General features: G+C 36.5%; 1 protein-coding gene across 3 annotated transcripts in view; it reads left to right on the top strand.

Annotated features, from left to right (window-relative positions):
• SKAP2 (src kinase associated phosphoprotein 2) overlaps positions 1-19,144 on the top strand; it is a 199,452-nt gene that overhangs the window by 20,254 nt on the left and 160,054 nt on the right. For all 3 annotated transcript variants that reach the window (NM_001257598.1, XM_015133800.3, XM_028844864.2), the window contains 1 exon segment: positions 541-648. In NM_001257598.1, coding sequence (NP_001244527.1) covers positions 541-648 — 108 coding nt within the window.

The following is a 19,144-nucleotide window of genomic DNA, read 5'->3' on the forward strand; positions in this document are numbered from 1 at the left end:
CAACGGATTATTTTTAATCCTCTCTAATCCTGTTATTTTAATGAAAATACAAAATATTCATATAGCTTCAAATTATTAGTTTCTCATAATTTTTCAAATTATTGAGTAGGTAAATGGAATTACTTGTATTGTGTTTTCTGTTGTGCTTCCTGGGTTTTGTTGTTGTTGTTGTTGTTATTGTTATTTTGGTTTTGCTTGTTTGTTTGGATATACACTACACTCTGTTTTACCCTGTTTCTACTTTTTGGATTCTTCTTTGTAGAGATCATCATAAGTTTGGACTGTATTCTTTTGTGTCAATAATAAGCAATTGTATAATGACCTTCAAAAACTCTTACTATATCTAGGTTACAATGGCTATAAACTAAAATAAGACCTGTTTTTACCTAGTTTTAAAAGTTTTCTTTGTTTTTCTATGACAATGACTCAATTTAGTAGTAAGTAAAATTTACCTCTTCTAACAAAGTAACATTAGCATTAAGTAACATTGCTTTAAATGGCTAAAGTATAAAAGGCATTTCTCTGATTTTTTTTTAACAGGTGATGCAGAAGATGGGGAAGAATATGATGACCCTTTTGCTGGGCCTCCAGACACTATTTCATTAGCCTCAGAACGATACGATAAAGACGATGAAACCCCCTCTGATGGTATGTGACATTTTCCCACATAACTGTGACACTCACACAAAACAATGCTATGTATATAGGTGGTAGTTTTATGAGAAAGCAGATGAACATAGAGGCTTCGGTTAACTTACCTTTACCAAAACCTTCTAAGGAACAGAAGAGCTCTCTCTAGTGGTTCTAGTAAGGTTTTCCTAAGTATGTAATGGCTTTTCTTGAAAATGTTCTTTACTAAAATTTTTGAGAGAGTGCCTGTATCATCATATGAATATTATTGTAACAGTTTGTTAGTTAATTTAATATTATCAGATTCTTGCTTAATTTTATTGTGCTACTTAAAGGCTTATTGTATTATTTATTTTATAAATAATAAAAAAGATTTTTGATCTATTTTTTTCTGAAAACTTTATACAAAATGAGTTAATACAATATTAAGTTAATTTTCTGACATAGCCTCTTCACATTGAGACAGGTTTTTATAAAATGCTTCTTTTAATACACATTTTCATTTTTATGATTGTCACTTAAAAGTGCCCCATATTATGCAGTAATATTGCAATGTTTGTTGACTGAATTAGTAATAAATTTATCTCTTAGTAATTTCTAAAAGCTATTGAATGTTGCCAAAGTTATGAAACTTGTTTTTAGTGTAGTATGTACTTTCTCTGTTATAGCCATTGAGTATATCTCCATTATAGAAACCTTATAAGGGTAATATATAGTTATAAATTAAGACTGTGTATCGATAAATTAGTCATGCATGTTAATTTGTAGCACTCAAAGTTTCACATAGACATAGAAATGAATAATACCTTCTGCCACTATGTGACGATCAAACTGTGCAGTTCCATCTCTAAATACAATTGCTGAATGAAAATATGCTTCCTGCAACAGAACACTTCACATTTTATGTTATCCAGATTATTCCCTTTGGAAACATAAATTGCTTTTATGAGGTATAAAATTATGTCTATTGCAGAACGGGGATAAGTCAAGTACATGCATAAGTGATAAACATTCTAACCACTGATTCAGTACAAAACAATCTTTTTTTATATCCAGAACTTTGTACAAAGTGTAGCAATAATAGTCATATCTATTTTGTGTTGAATGTTATGCTTTGGCAAACATTTAATTTCTTTTTTTAAAGGGAGGGATTTTTTTTGCTGTTATATTCACTTTCTATTTTTTAAAGAGATAATCATTTCTTTTCTCTTCACCAAAACCTCATCTTCAAAAAGCATTTCTACTAGAAAATGTTTTATAATTAAATAAATAATATTTTCAGGCAAAACAATGAATTGTTATTTAAGTGGTACTATTTTTCAGACGCATTGCAATTGCTTTATTTCTCTGTAAAATGCTGGTGTATATAAATATGTGTGTGTATACACACAAACACAGACAGAATATTTATACTAAGAGAGACATACGCAGAATATATTCATAGACTGTATATACATAGTTTCTTAAAATAGCGTAAATATTTTGATATTCAGGGGAGTGCTATGTGTATTCTTGAAAAATTTGCAACCTAAAAAGAAATTCAACAATTAAATATCTATGAGAGCCAGAAATCCTCTAGTAGCTTGTTAGAAAAAATAAATTATTATTAAATTATAGTGCATTTACATTATTGTGTTTTCTTTTTAAGAGTAAATAATTTATCATATATTTTTATAACCAAATATTCAGGAAATACACTAAAAGATTTGTTAAAAGGTTGTTTTATTGATTTTAAATATTATTTAATAACATTTATATGTAACATCAAATTTTTTGTTAATAGTGCCTACTCTTTAGTGTTTAAGCAATTCTTGAGTAGATTAAAACTAACCTGTAGTATTACTCATTTTTGATATATAAATAATACTATTTTTGATACTTTCACATTTTCTTCTAAGAATATCATTATTAAAATTCATTTTTAAACTACTACTTGGACATTTAATATTCACTGTAAAATATCATCTCAATGTATCAGTCTTTCTCCCTTCAACATAGATTTTGTGTGTGTTCTCTTTCCTTTGATGAATAAATTTCCTTCATCATGTGACCTCAGTCTAATAATGTGTTAATTCTAAAAAAGATAATGCATTTAATGATAAGCATAACCAAATTAGCACAGGTCACCAAACGGCCTTTTGTCAAATCAGATTGTTGTTTTGTCCTTTTGACTTTTACCTTATGGTAGGCACTAACAAAGTATCTGAACTTTGATGGGCTATAAACTCTAAACATGATATGTATTTTTCATAATGCTAATGTAATTTTCAAGGTACCAAAAAGGTCAAACCTGCACATCTCTATGTGCATTCTAAGTCTGTCTTTTGCTTTAATATTTCTTTTTCTCTGTTCCTGTGGTTCAAAAGTTCACTCAGTTCCCAAATGGCCACCTAATTTTCCAGTTATTCCCTCAAGCCATATGTGTTTTGGTTTCTTTATGGTTTATTAGGTACTGTAGGAAAGTAGCATAAGTTATATCTTCTAATGAAATTCAAGCACACTTCAGTGATGCTTCGACTTGATTGCTAGTAGCAATTAAATCACAGCCAAGAAGAATAATGTATAATCTCACAAGGTCCAGGCACCATATAGAAATCGAATGGGGATGAAAACAGCAAAAAGAAAGTTTCCAAACCCTGCCAGGTATGTTGTTTTCAGCCTGCCTTTTTTTTTTTTTTTTTTTTAATTGGCCAACTGCCTGATTGATAGCAAAATCATAACTTGCTGCATGCTAACAGGCAGAGTTCACTTGTAGGTTATTGTGAGCTGATAAAGGGTTAGATGCAGTTTTGATTTTCGCATTGGACCTTGGTACACCAGATTAATGGAATTTCAATGAGAGACTAGAGTAGCCACAGCTTTGTCAGAGAAACAGATGGAGATTCTATAGTCATGTCTACTCATTAATACTAGTTGCCTGAAAGGTATGCTGCTTCTCTATACAAAAGAGTTGATATAATTGATTTTTGAGTTGTACATTGGAAAAAAGTACCTTATTGATGACTAGAATTGTAACATAGATGGTGACAGATTTTTGTATAGCTCGTAGCATAAAAATATTGTACTTTGTAAATTTTTGTTTTCCCTCTTTGGAAATGCTTCTTATGTTTTATATTTTTTGAGAAGAACTGCATTTTGAGACCAATAGCAAAAAAAGAGAGAATGACATGCCAAATTACCTTTTTAGGAAAAAGAATAAGAATCTATATTTTATTTATAAATGATTGCATGACTGCTGTTAGAGTTTAATTTTGATATTCTATTTAGAAGAAAGTATACTTATTAGGAGTTTCATTTTATTAGTTTATGCTTGATTTTTTTCTGGAAAACAAAAAAACAAATCATAATAGTTTCTAGACTATTGTATATCACCGTTAGAAGTTTTATGCTATCATGTGGCCGGATATATTGGAGTGTCAATATAAATGGTGCATGTCAGTAATCAGATAAAGTTAGAGATAATGAGATTTACAACCTTAAAGAATATCCCTTTCTGTACACGTTAAAATGCTTAGGCACTAAGGTGAGTAGATACAGAGTAGACTTTAGACACTATATAATTACTTGGGTTTCCATTTTTCTATTCTGAAATCATTTTTCATTCATTTTTGTCATTTGTGAAAGAAAGCTTCTAACTATATAGCACTGTGGAAAGTCCCTAAGGTAAGGTTTTGAAAGGATTCAGTGAGCTAGAAGACATATATTGGCTCTGCCCGTCAATGATAGGTCGAAGGATCCCAATAGATGTTTGTTACAAATCTGATTCAGTCCTAGACCATAATCACTTTGTGGATAAAAATCTGGAACCTCTAGGGTATGAATACAGGTAGGCTAAAATGAAGCTGAAAATATAAAACAGTCATTTATTGTCCTGGTGTCTTTCTAACTAAAAATTTCTGAATAAACTAGGTTACTGAAAGGCTGTGGGCATTTCAAGGACATAGGTTTGTATGAAGAAATTTTTTTTAGGAATGAAACTATTTTTTAAATCTCAGGGATTAAGAAAAAGGCTGAACTGTTTTTATCATAATTTATAATATTAAAAAGATTTTTTGGTATACCTTTCTTTACAAAAATCCAATGAACAAAAATTTGGATTAATAAAGCATATAAATCATTTTTTCCAACAGATTTCTTTAGAAAGATTGTCTCCAGGATGCCTATAAATAATTAGCTCTTAGAAAGTGTCTAAAACAGGCTTAGATATAAACCTATCCATGTGCACACACATAAATTTAATGTACCAAACTTTTGAGGAAGTCTTTTTGTGTGTAAAATTAGGTGTAGCACTAATCAGTTCTTACAAAAGCCATGAAATAGATGTTTTACTTTTCTCTGATATGAGTAGAGTATGAAACAATGTTTAAAACTAGATAAAAAGGTTTTTTTCAAGAACTTAGCATTTAGGGTAAGTATGAAACAATGTTTAAAACTAGAAAAACAATTTTTCAATAACTTAGCATTTAGGGTGGTTTTTTTTTTTTTCACCTACTATCATATTTTTGACACCTAAAATTACCTTTGTATTTTGTTCTGAAAAATGTAATTAGTTTTCTTGCACATATTTTTGCATATATAACATGCATTAACATTGCACTTTCGTTTTTAAAATTTTTGGGTTATCTTAATATGCCAAATTGCTAGCTTATATATGTTTTAGCAGTTTAATAACAATGATTCTTTTAGTCATTGTGCTATGTGTGTAGCACAGGGATTATAGTTGAGGAAATGACAGAAAGTAGAGGACATATTTTTAATCCTCAAGTTATATATTGTGCAATTGGGGATGTAAAGTACACAGATGTAAAATATTTTTGTGATACAAAGGTATATATTAGTAAATAAAACACATAGTCATTGAGAATTATCTTTCTAAGTTTTTATGCTATTGATCAGGAAAATTCATCAGAATAAAACAGAGTGGACAGATGATACTATAACAAAGTGAGCTAGATACGAAAGATTGCAAAGGTTAAATAAAACTCAACATTATGAAAAATAATGCGTCTTTAATTCAGCAAATTAGCAGTTATTTACACAGTACATGAAGAGGAGAACAAGATACTTGGACAGGGCAATTGGTGGGTGAATAAGATAAAGTTCCTATTTTTAAGAAAAATGTAATCTAGATGGCAGGAGAAGATAATCACCTAGAATAAAGTAACTAGCAATCTAAATTATATTAAGGCAGATTCCAGAAAGAATAAATACTACATACTATAATATTCAATTTATTTGGTTTATACCAAGGCAAATAGTTGGTTTCATTGATTTTTACTTCCTGATGTATTGACTGAATCAGCCATATGTTTTAGCATCCTGTCAAAAAAACCACAGCATAAACTTTATGCCTAAATTCTAAGAGATTGTGGAGGGAGGACCTTTTATTTAAGTGAGTTTTATGTGGGTCTTGAGGTTTGTTGCAGAGAATGGGAAAACAGACTGAAAAGAACTTTTGGAGTTCAAGCTCAGAAACCAGGTTTTCATTATAATTGATGATAACTTTATTGCCAAGGACAAGTTGCTTAGGCCTTTTTGGATTTTTATTTTCTAGTATATGAAATGAAGAGTTTGAACCAGGTAATTGCTTAGATGTTCCCTAGAGCACTAAATGCTTGTGTCCCCACATTTCAGAATTAGTAAATTGAATGGTGGCAGTGAGGTGATGTTATCTGCGTGGAGAAGATATGGGTGACGACCAGAAGTGGTGTTGAATAGGAAGGAGTGGAGGGGGTCTTGGAGGTCGGTGCGTGATTTATAGTAGGAGCTGAATGCCAAATTAAGGAATTTACCTTTGATTTGGTAGTCATTAAGAGATCCCTGAAGGAGTATACTGAAGTGAGGGATGCAGATTTGAGGGATATTGTCCTGGCAGTTGAATGTAGGTTAAATTAAGGCATAGAGACCATCTAGTGGAGGTAGCAAGCTAAATGCTTTGCTACATTACTTATTTTTAATCATGACAGTATCTCCTTGAGGTAGATAGTACTATCACTATTTGACAAATGAGGAAACCTAAGAATACAGAGGTTAAGTGATTTGTCCAATGACATATAGCTACATAGTGGCAGAACTGGAATTTGAATTCGTGTCTGTGAACTGTAAGGATCATGCTTTGCTCTTAAGAGAGTTACTTTTTCCCTCTTCCCCAGGTAGCATACTGCTCTGCTGCTTTTGATTAAGGGAGTGTTGTTAAGACCCTGGGTTAGAGAGGTGGATATTGTACTGAAAAGGAAATGATTTTCTAGCCCCTTCCTACTCAAAGTATTGTCAGTAGACCAACAGTATCAGCATCATCTGGGAGCTTGTTAGAAATGCTAAATCTCTGTCTCCACCTGATATAGTTTGGATATTTATCCCCGCCCAAATCACGTGTTGAATTGTAATTCCCAGTACTGGAGGTGGAGCCTGTTAGGGGGTGTTTGGATCATGGGGGCAGATCCCTTATGGCCTGGTGCTGTCTTCGTGATAGTGAGTTCTTGTAAAAATCCGGTCATGTAAAAGTGTGTGGCACCTCCCAACCTCACTCTCTGTCTCTTGTTCCTGCTTTTACCATGTGTTGTGCCTGCTCCCGCTTTGCCTTCCACCATGATTGTAAGCTTTCTGAGACTTTCTCAGAAGCCAAGCAGATGCCCAGTGCCATGCTTCCTGTACAGCCTTCAGAACCATAAGCCAATTAAACCTCTTTTTTTCCTTATTATTATACTTTAAGTTCTGGGGGGTACATGTGCAGAACGTGCAGGTTTGTTACATAGGTGTACACATGCAATGGTGGTTTGCTGCACCCATCAACCTGTCATCTACATTAGGTGTTCCTTCTAATGCTATCCCTCCCCTAGCCCCCCCACCCCCCGACAGCTCCTGGTGTATGATGTTCCCCTCCCGGTATCCATGTGTTCTTATTTTCAACTCCCACTTATGAGTGAGAACATGCAATGTTTGGTTTTCTGTTCTTATGTTGGTTTGCTGAGAATGATGGTTTCCAGCTTCATCCATGTCCATGCAAAGGACGCGAACTCATCCTTTTTTATGGCTGGATAGTATTGCATGGTGTATATGTGCCACATTTTCTTTATCCAGTCTATCATTGATGAGCATTTGAGTTGGCTCCAAGTCTTTGCTATTGTGAACAGTGCTGTGATAAACATACATGTGTATGTGTCGTTATAGTAGAATGATTTTTAATCCTTTGGGTATATACCCAGTAATGGAATTGCTGGGTCAAATGGTATTTCTGGTTCTAGATCCTTGAGGAATCGCCACACTGTCTTCCACAATGGTTGAACTGATTTACACTCCCACCAACAGTGTAGAAGCATTCCTATTGCTCCACATCCTCTCCAGCATCTGTTGTTTCCTGACTTTTTAATGATCACTGTTCTAACTGGCGTGAGATGGTATCTCGTTGTGGTTTTGATTTTCATTTCTCTAATGACCAGTGATGATGAGCTTTTCTTCGTATGTTTGTTGGCTGCATAAATGTCTTTTTTTGAGAAGTGCCTGTTCATATCCTTCACCCACTTTTTGATGGAGTTGTTTGTTTGTTTTTTTGTAATTTAAGTTCTTTGTAGATTCTGCATATTAGCCCTTTGTCAGATGGATAGATTGCAAAAATTTTCTCCCATTCTGTAGGTTACCTGTTCACTCTGATGATAGTTTCTTTTGCTGTGCAGAAGCTCTTTAGTTTAATTAGGTTGCGTTTGTCAATTTTGGCTTTTGTTGCCATTGCTTCCTATGCCTATGTCTGAAGGGTATTGCCTAGAATTTCTTCTAGGGTTTTTATGGTTTATATCTTACATTTAAGACTTTAATCCATCTTGAGTTAATTTTTGTATAAAGTGTAAGGAAGGGGTCCAGTTTCATGTTTCTGCATATGGCTAGCCAGTTTTCCCAACACCATTTATTAAATAGGGAATCCTTTCCCCATTGCTTGCTTTTGTCAGGTTTGTCAAAGATCAGATGGTTGTAGATGTGTGGCATTATTTCTGAGGCCTCTTTTCTGTTCCATTGGTCTATATATCTGTTTTGGTACCAGTGCCATGCTGTTTTGGTTACTGTAGCCTTGTAGTATAGTTTGAAGTCAGGTAGTATGATGCCTCCACCTTTGTTCTTTTTGCTTAGGATTGTCTTGGCTATATGGGCCCTTTTTTGGTTCCATATGAAATTTAAAGTAGTTTTTTCTAATTCTATGAAGAAAGTCAGTGGTAGCTTGATGAGGATGGCATTGAATCTATAAATTACTTTGGGTAGTATGGCCACTTTTCATGATACTGACTCTTCCTGTCGATGAGCATGGAATGTTTTTCCATTTGTTTGTGTCCTGTCTTATTTCCTTGAGCAGTGGTTTGTAGTTCTTCTTGAAGAAGTCCTTCACATCTTCTGTAAGTTGTATTACTAGGTACCTTGTTCTTGTTGTAGCAATTGTGAATGGGAGTTCACTCATGATTTGGCTGTTTGTCTATTATTGGTATATAGGAATACTTGTGATTTTTGCACATTGATTTTGTATCCTGAGACTTTGCTGAAGTTGCTTATCAGCTTAAGGAGATTTTGGGCTGAGATGATGGGGTTTTCTAAATATACAATCATGTCATCTGCAAACAGAGACAATTTGACGTCCTCTCTTCTTGTTTGAATACTCTTATTTCTTTCTCTCACCTGATTGCCCTCACCAGAACTTCCAATACTCTGTTGAGTAGGAGTGGTGAGAGAGGGCATTCTTGTGCCAGTTTTCAAAAGGAATGCTTCCAGCTTTTGCCCATTCAGTATGATATTGGCTGTGGGTTTGTCAAAAATAGCTCTTACTATTTTGAGATGCATTCCATCAATACCCACTTTATTGAGAGTTTTTAGCAGGAAGGGCTGCTGAATTTTATTGAAGGCCTTTTCTTCATCTTTTGAGATAATCATGTGGTTTTTGTCATTGGTTCTGTTTATGTGATGGATTATGTTTATTGATTTGCATATGTCGAACCAGCCTTGCATCCCAGTGACGAAACCAACTTGATTGTAGTGGATAAACTTTTTGATGTGCTGCTGGATTTGGTTTGCCAGTGTTTCATTGAGGATTTTTACATCGATGTTCATCAGGGATATTGGCCTGAAATTTTCTTTTTTTGTTGTGTCTCTGCCAGGTTTTGGTATCAGGATGATGCTGGCCTCATAAAATGTGTTAGGGAGCAGTCCCTCTTTTTCTATTGTTTGGAATAGTTTGAGAAGGAATGGTACCAGCTCCTCTTTGTACCTCTGGTAGAATTTGGCTGTGAATCCATCTAGTCCTGGGCCTTTTTTGGTTGGTAGGCTGTTAATTACTGCGTCAATTTCAGAACTTGTTATTGGTCTATTTAGAGATTTGACTTCTTGGTTTAGACTTGGGAGGGCGTATGTGTCCAAGAATTCATCAGTTTGTTTTAGATTTTCTAGTTTATTTGCATAGAGGTGTTTATAGTATTTTCTGATGGTAGTTTGTATTTCTGTGGGATCAGTTGTGATATCCCCATTATCATTTTGTATTGTGTCTATTTGATTCTTCTTTCTTTTCTTTTTTATTAGTCTGGCTAGTGGTCTATCTATTTTCTTGATCTTTTCAAAAAACCAGCTCCTGAATTCACTGATTTTTTGAAGGTTTTTTTGTGTCTCTATCTCCTTCAGTTCTGCTCTGATCTTTGTTATTTCTTGTCTTCTGCTAGCTTTTGAATTTGTTTGCTCTTGCTTCTCTAGTTCTTTTAAATGTGATATTAGGTTGTTGATTTTGGTTCTTTTCTGCTTTCTCTTGTGGTCATTTACTGCTATAAATTTCCCTCTAAACACTGCTTTAGCTGTGTCCCAGAGATTCGGATACATTGTGTATTTGTTCTCATTGGTTTCAAAGAACTTATTTATTTCTGCCTTAATTTTGTTATTTACCCAGTAGTCATTCAGGAGCAGGTTGTAATGTGGTTGTGCGGTTTTGAGTTAGTTTCTTAATCCTGAGTTCTAATTTGCTTGCACTGTGGTCTGAGAGACTGTTTGTTATGATTTCCATTCTTTTGCATTTGCTGAGGAATGTTTTACTTCCAATTATGTGGTCAATTTTAGAATAAGTGCAATGTGGTACTGAGAATAATGTATAATCTGTTGATTTGTGTTGGAGAGTTCTGTAGATGTCTATTAGGTCTGCTTAGTCCAGTGCTGAGTTCAAGTCCTGAATATCCTTGTTAATTTTCTGTCTTGTTGATCTAATATTGACAGTGAAGTGTTAAAGTCTCCCAGTGTCATTATGTGGGAGTCTAAGTCTCTTTGTAGGTCTCTAAGAACTTGCTTTATGAATCTGGGTGCTCCTGTATCGGGTGCATATGTATTTAGGATGGTTAGCTCTTCTTGTTGCATTGATTCCTTTACCATTATGTAATGCCCTTGTCTCTTTTGATCTTTGTTGGTTTAATAGCTGTTTTACTAGAGACTAGGATTGCAACCCCTGCTTTTTATTGCTTTCCATTTGCTTGGTAAATATTCCTCCATCCCTTTATTTTGACCCTTTGTGTGTCTTTGCATGTGAGATGGGTCTCCTGAATACAGCACACCAATGGGTCTTGACTCTTTATCCAATTTGCCAGTCTGTGTCTTTTTTTTTTTTTTTTTTTTTTTTGAGACAGAGTCTTGTTCTGTCACCCAGGCTGGAGTGCAGTGGCGCTATTTCAGCTCACTGCAAGCTCCGCCTCCTGGGTTCACTCCATTCTCCTGCCTCAGCCTCCTGAGTAGCTGGGACTACAGGTGCTTACCACCACTCCTGGCTAATTTTTTTTTTGTATTTTTAGCAGAGACGGGGTTTCACTTGATCTCCTGACCTTATGATCCTCCTGCCTCACAGTCTCTGTCTTTTATTTGGGGCATTTAGCTCATTTACATTTAAGGTTAATATTGTTATGTGTGAATTTGATCCTGTCATTATGATGCTAGCTGGTTATTTTGCATGTTAGTTGATGCAGTTTCTTCATAGTGTTGATGGTCCTTAAAATTTGGTATGTTTTTTCAGTGGCTAGTACTGGTTGTTTCTTTCCATGTTTAGTGCTTCCTTCAGGAACTTTTGTAAGGCAGGCCTGGTGGTGACAAAATCTCTCAGCATTTGCTTGTCTGTAAAGGATATTATTTCTCTTTCACTTACAAAGCTTAGTTTGGCTGGATATGAAATTCTGGGTTGAAAATTCTTTAAGAATGTTGAATATTGGCCCCAACTCTCTTCTGGCTTGTAAGGTTTCTATAGAGAGATCTGCTGTTAGTCTGATGGGCTTCCCTTTGTGGGTAATCCAACCTTTCTCTCTGGCTGCCCTTAACATTTTTTCCTTCATTTCAACCTTGGTAAATCTGACCATTATGTGTCTTGGGGTTGCTCTTCTCGAGGAGTATCTTTGTGGTGGTCTCTGTATTTCCTGAATTTGAATGTAGGCCTGTCTTTCTAGGCTGGGGAAGTTCTCCTGGATAATATCCTGAAGAGTGTTTTCCAACTTGGTTCCATTCTTCCTGTCACTTTCAGGTACACCATTCAAATGTAGGTTTGGTCTTTTCACATAGTTCATTATTTCTTGGAGGTGCGATGTTGGCTCACTGCAACCTCTGCCTCCCGGGTTCAAGTAATTCTCTGCCTCAGCCTCCTGAGTAACTGAGATTACAGGTACCCACCACCATGTCCAGCTAATTTTTGTATTTTTAGTAGAGTGGGGGTTTCATCATCTTGGCCAGGCTGGTCTTGAGCTCCTGACCTTGTGATTCACCCTCCCGAGCCTCCCAGAGTGCTGGGATTACAGGTGTAAGCCACTGCGCCTGGCCTCTTTTCCTTTCCCTTTCCCTTTTCCTTTCTGTTTCCTTTTCTTTCTTTTCCCTTTTCTTTGCTTTCTCTTTTCTTTTCTTCTTTTTTTTTTCTTTTTCTTTTTTTCTGAGGCAAGAGTCTCGCTCTGTCACCCAGGCTGGAGCACAGTAGCACAATTTCAGCTCACTGCAACCTCCACCTTCCGGTTCAAGCAGTTCTCTGCCTTAGCCTGCTGAGTAGCTGAGATTACAGGCACGTGCCACCATGCATGGCTGATTTTTGTATTTTAGTAGAGACGTGGTTTCACCATGTTGGCCAGGCTGGTCTCAGACTCCTGACCACAGGTGATCCGCCCACCTCGGCCTCCCAAAATGCTGGGATTGCAGGCATGAACCACCACGCCCGGCCAGGTATTTCTTTATAGCAATGTTAGAACAGCCTAATACACCACCCAAGACCCTGTATCTGAATCAGCATTTTAACAAGATCCCCAGGTACACATTGAAGTTTGAAAAGCTCTGTTCTAGAAGCATTTATCATGTTGACCTTTGCAGCTGAAAAGAAGAGTGAATTAGACCAAGCAGTTGCACTTGTAGCCTGCATGTGCAGATGTGTGAAGAGTCTTTGAAATAGGCAACACTATGAAGTACGTAAAAAATATTCTTCTATGTGCTCACTTACCTCCACTTCCAGCACTCTTGTAGTCACTCAGCACCCTTAGGCTGTGGCTTTCTTGGCTGTTTAGGGCGCGGTTCCTGAGCTTTGTGTCTGTAGGTAGTTGTCCCATTTTTGAACCTATTTCCAGAGTTTCTCCCCTCTCAAACCAAACTCTCAAGTATAATGGAAAGGCTCTGATAAATTACCCCTAGGGATATTTGCCTGTAAATAGGGCAGTGCCTTAATCCAGGGGAGTCCAAACCCCAATCACAGATCTTTAGATAGCACCAGGCCCGTGGTAAGTATGATGTATGTAGGCATGTAACAGGTTTATCTCTTATCTCTTTTGCTGTATATATGTGGATCTGGCCTGCAGTCTTTTGATTTGGGAGAAGTTGTACTGTATAGCTTCCTGTTTTCAGTTGAGCTTCCTGTTTACAAACTGAGCCAAAGTGCGAATTTGGAATTTAAAAATCAAAGAGCAAATGTTCTTTAAGATAGTGAAAGGACCAATTTGATTTAAGAGGAAGGCATGCTATTCTGGCACAGTATCCCGAAGAGAATTTCCTTTCTCTGAGAAACATAACTTGGAGGTGACTGTGCTGGTGGTTGGGGTAGCATTTTCATGGAAAGATAAAGGATTAAACAAGTTTTAATTAATATTTATTCAGAGATAAGTCTGACACTGTGTGCCAGATTCTTCCGTGTGCATTATTTCCTTTAATCTACTCAAAACTTCCCCACGAGGAAGACATTTTCCCTTGTCTTAAATTGACAAAACTGAGTTTGAGAGAGGTTTGTTTCTTGACCAGGACATGTAACTCTCAAGTAATAAACCACCACCTCTGGTCTTTCTATGCCATATAATTTTTAAAATCAGACTAGTTTTTTTGTTTTTGTGTGTGTGTGTGTGTGTGTGTTTTTTGGAGAGACAGGATCTTGCCCAATTACCGTGGCTGGTGTTCAGTGGTATGGTCATAGCTCACTATAACCCTGAACTCCTGGGCTCAGATGATCCCCTTGCCTCAGTCTCCTGAGCAGCTAGGGCTACAGGCATGTGCCACCACACCCAGCTAATTTAAAATTATTTTTCAGGCTGGGCATGGTGGGTCACACCTGTATCCTAGCACTTTGGGAGGCCAAGGTGGGTGGATCACCTGAGGTCAGGGGTTCAAGACCAGCCTGACCAACATGATGAAACCTCATCTCTACTAAACATACAAAAATTGGCTGGGTGTGGCGGTACATGCCTGTAATGCCAGCTACTTGGGAGGCTAAGGCAGGAGAATCGCTTGAACCCAGGAAGTGGAGGTTGCAGTGACCTGAGATCGCATTATCACACTCCAACCTAGACAACAGAGGGAGACTCCGTCTCAGAAAAAAAAACAAAAACTTTTTTTTTTTTTTTTCAAAGACAGTGTTCTCATGATGTCCAGGCTCGTCTTGAACTCCTGGTCTCAAGCAGTCCTTCTACCTTGGCCTCCCAATGTGTTGCAATTACAAGTGTGTGAGCCACTACCCCCGGCCTTGTTTTTGTTTTTTCATAGTAAGAGACATGCATATGATTAAAAATAAAAACAAACAGAAAGTTGTACAATAAAAAGTAAATGCTTTCTTTTCCACCTCACCCTACCCCCTGAAACTGCTACTCTCTAGATGCAGCCCCTCTTGGTACAGGTTCTTCAGTAGTTACCATAGGAACTTTAGATGTTACACTTTTAGTTCTTGTTGGGTCAACTGTAGATGATATCTGTTGACTTCCTCTACAGTGAATGATTCCTTAAACTTCCTCTCCTGCTTCTCCCTTTGTATTTCTCTTTGTGTTTGCTTTTCAATTAAATAATATTCTTATTTTGTAATGTGCCAACCTCAGACAGTGCCTATTGATTCCTTGTTTTAAAATATAAGGAAATTAGTACACCCAGCCTTGATTCCATTTCTCTTCCTGCTCTTCAATTTAAATTTTGTTAATTATATGACTTTTGCATTGTTAAGGTCTATAACATCTATATTTGATTCTCTAAATTGACTGCTTTGTCTACAAGTTGGATTTTAAACAATGGGCCTTTTTCTCCGTGCCATTGGTTTTCCTCAAGTATCTGGAGAGCTTGAATTAGTGATTCATGTTTGTGAGTGAGGGACCTAGTTGGATTCTGTAGGTAACTTCTGTAGGATTCCTTTACTTTTGCATGTCTGTTGTCCTGAAAGACTTTTCCTTTGAATGGGAGGTCGACTTGGGGGTTGTAAGTGAACTAGCAGCTTGCCTTGAGGCAGCTTGCCTACAGAGCATTTTGGTACGGAGGGAGGAGGCAGACTAGTACCCTCCACAATTGCCAAAATAAATAGAACATTCCTCAGGGGGAAGTTAAATGCTTTTATTTCATTACTAGTTACAGATTTTTGACCCTCTACTTTTTTGGTGCTGGGGTGGTAGGGAGTCTAGAGTTATCTGACACACTGCTCAACTTCTCTCTTGGTTGCAATGCTCTTGGAGAAGGCTCCTTTAGGAACTAGTTCACTTACTTAGAGAATGAGAGAGTGGAGTTTGGGATTTAGCCCAAATATACAAGCCTTTACTGCTACCTGCTTTTGAGGATGGACCCAAGGGTTCTGGCTGCTTTGATTACAGTTCTTTAATGAGTTCTTCATCATCCTGTGTCTTTGCTTGTAGCATCTCTGAGTCTCCTTTATGAAAACTAGCACTTACTCTCCTTGGTATTCTCCTGGGCTTAGGTGTCCTCTGTTGTATTTTCATCACTGCAGTCTCATCTGCTTTTCCAGTTGCAAGGAATTACTCAGAAATTTTGGTCTACTTTCTTTACCCTTTTGTGATTACCAGTGTTATTAAAGCTTTCTTCTTTCTTTCTTTATTAGAGATGGGGTCTTACTGTGTTGCTCAGGCTGGCCTTGAACTCCTAGGCTCAAGTGATCCTCCTGCCTCAGCTAAGACTACAGGCATGCACCAGCATGCCCAGCTCAAGGCTTTATTCTTTAAAAACAAACAAAAGGAATTTCAAGGAAACTTTAGGAGGAAAGGTCGATGTTTAGTCTATGCTTCCTTTTTAATGACACCAAGAGGCTGCTGTATCTTAAAACTTTTTTTGTAACTAGTCTGTTAGAGTCATTGGAAGAAGTAGCTCCCTGGCCATCAGTCAAAGGTAGTCCTAATAAGTATGTCAGTCAAGCCTTAGATATAGTCACTTAGAGTGAATACTAGATTTCTAGAAGAACCAAGATGCTATAAGCAATAGAAAAGAACTGTTCCTTCCTATAAAAGGACTACAGTCTTGTTTTGGGTAAAAGGTATGCATATCTAATAGTTGGAAACCTTACCAACTTTGTTCAGTTACAGAAATGTGTGACATTGACTATAAATACTCTAAGAGGTTAAAGAAGGAAGAAGCTATTGCCAGCTGGTGTCAGTGGATCGATGTTTTGTGGAAGAAGCTGGAGTTTGAACTAGAATTTAGTAAGGGTGGATAGAAATTTAATTAGTAGAGAATGGAAGGAAGAATGCTTTCTAGATAAGTTAAGGGAATGAGGGACGAGGGGACATGGAGCTGGAAATGACCATAGTTTGAAGAACTATGGAAAGACTAACATGACTGAGAAAGGTTGGAGAATGGGAGATGAAGATTGACAAGGGTGGCATGTAAAAAGTTTGGCTCTGCCTTCAGGTATTTATTTAGAGTGACTAAGGTATGGGACGTCCAGCAAATTTCTTAACTTTTCGGAGTTTTCTCATCTGTCAAATTGAGGATAATAATAGTACCTATAACCTATGGTTATTCCTAGGATTAAGTAGGATAAGGCATATCAAAAGTTTAGAATACTTCCTGACCCATGGTAAAGACATATTAAATGAGAGTTATTTTTGTTATCCAGTCAATTTTAGGGATTATCTTAAGTAAATTTTCCTTTTTGTGTTTGACACAACTGTTTGTGAGTGTTGTCTAACTTCCATACTATATAGCTCATATGTTTTACTGGCTAAGATGAATTTTGTAGGATTTGCAGTTGGAAGTTTTAGGGATTCTAAATACACAATCGTTTTTTCAATGGGGTATTCTGTGTTGAAAATTTAGTGGTTAAATTTTCTATAGCAAATATATCATGCCTTTTTCTTGAACCCTTGTACTTCTTTGTGCCTTAGCTTCCTTCTGTTGAGTAATGAGCATATAAGAATAAAGAAATTTTATACCTGGAAAAATTTTATACGTAGGCATCATGAGCCCTGGGAAGGAGTCACTGTATTTGATACATGAGCTTGGTAGCTAGTGACTAAAAATTTACAAACTTTTAAGAGCATTTGAATGAGTTTGGATTGCATTAGAAGATCACTTATGAAGCTATATATGAAAATAAGTGGGGAAAAATGGTCCCAAATTATTAGGAAACAAGGCTGCCAATCAAAACCTCATAATTCTCATTCAAGAACTGAATGGTCTAATGCTAAAGACAATAACAAGTCCAAACAGAAAAAGTAGTACACACAACTAAAATGCAGGGCTGCAAAGTCAGTAGTAGAAAATAAATGCCCTGTTGATAAATAAGCCCAGAGAGGATTAGGGCAAAGCTGTTTTTTATTTTTACAAAAATTAAACATGGAGAAGGTACCGTTCTCCAGCTTTCATATGTACTTATCAAAGTGTTTCTTTTTCAAAACTCAGAATTGATATCAGGGTCCTTGCTTCACACTTGAGGAAAAATTGAGTATGCTATATGTTTAAAAATAACATAAACAGGCCGGGCGCGGTGGCTCAAGCCTGTAATCCCAGCACTTTGGGAGGCCGAGGCGGGCGGATCACGAGGTCAGGAGATCGAGACCATCCTGGCTAACACGGTGAAACCCCGTCTCTACTAAAAATACAAAAAGAAATTAGCCGGGCGTGGTGGCGGGCGCCTGTAGTCCCAACTACTCCGGAGGCTGAGGCAGGAGAATGGCGTGAACCCGGGAGGCGGAGCTTGCAGTGAGCCGAGATCGCGCCACTGCACTCCAGTCTGGGCGACAGAGCGAGACTCCGTCTCAAAAAAAAAAAAAAAAAAAAAATAACATAAACACTATTGAAGAAAATATCTCTGCAAGGAAGGTGTAAGAATTAGCTCAGGTAAATTATTTTCTTGAGCTCTTTATATATGAATAGCACATTGGTTTACAGAATTGAGAGTAAGACTAATGCAATTTTAAAATAAAACCTTCTAAAATTATGGCTTGAGAAGACATGCATTTATTGAGTTAGATTATTTTGATTTTACATAGTTTACCAACAGTTTAGGGGTAGGGTCTAGGATTCTTAAAGTATTTTTTTTACTCACTTGATTGAGATATATTTAACCATAGAATATACTAATTTAAAGTATACAATTCAGGTGATTTTTAATATGGTCACAAAATTATGTAAATATAATCCCAGTCAATTTTAGAACATTTTCATCTCCACAAAAAAGAAACTCCATGCCATGAGTAGTCACTCTCAATTTTCTCCCAGCCCTTCTCCTCTATCTCCCTCAAAGGTCTAGGCAACTGTGAATGTAATTTCTGTTTCTACAGATTTACATAATGTGGATATTTCATATAAATGGAATCATATATCAGAACTTTGTGTGTCTGGCTTTTTTTTACTTAGCATAATGTTTTCAGGGTTCATCCAGTATATTACCAGTTCTTTATTCCCTTTTATGGCCTGATAATGCTTCCTGTGTGGAGGTGCCCCTTTTGTTCATCCATCCTCAATTGATGGACATTTGTGTTGTTTACTCTTTTTGACTATTATGAATAATGCCACTATGAACATTTGTGTAAAACTTTTTATGTGAATATATTTTTTCATTTTTCTTGAGTATATACCTAGGAGTGAAATTACTGGGTCATATGGTATATTTTGGTTTCATTTTTTGAGGAATTGCCAAACTTTTTCCAAATGACTGCACCGTTTTATGTTCCAGCCAGCGATATGGGGTGGTTCTGATTTGTCCTCAATTCTCTTCAACACTTACTGTCTTTTTCATTTTGGCCATTCTAGTGAATATGAAGTGGATCTTACTGCAGTTTTGATTTGCACTTCTGTAATG

This window comes from Macaca mulatta, chromosome 3 (assembly GCF_049350105.2).
Source record: "Macaca mulatta isolate MMU2019108-1 chromosome 3, T2T-MMU8v2.0, whole genome shotgun sequence".
Classification (NCBI taxonomy): Eukaryota; Metazoa; Chordata; class Mammalia; order Primates; family Cercopithecidae; genus Macaca; species Macaca mulatta.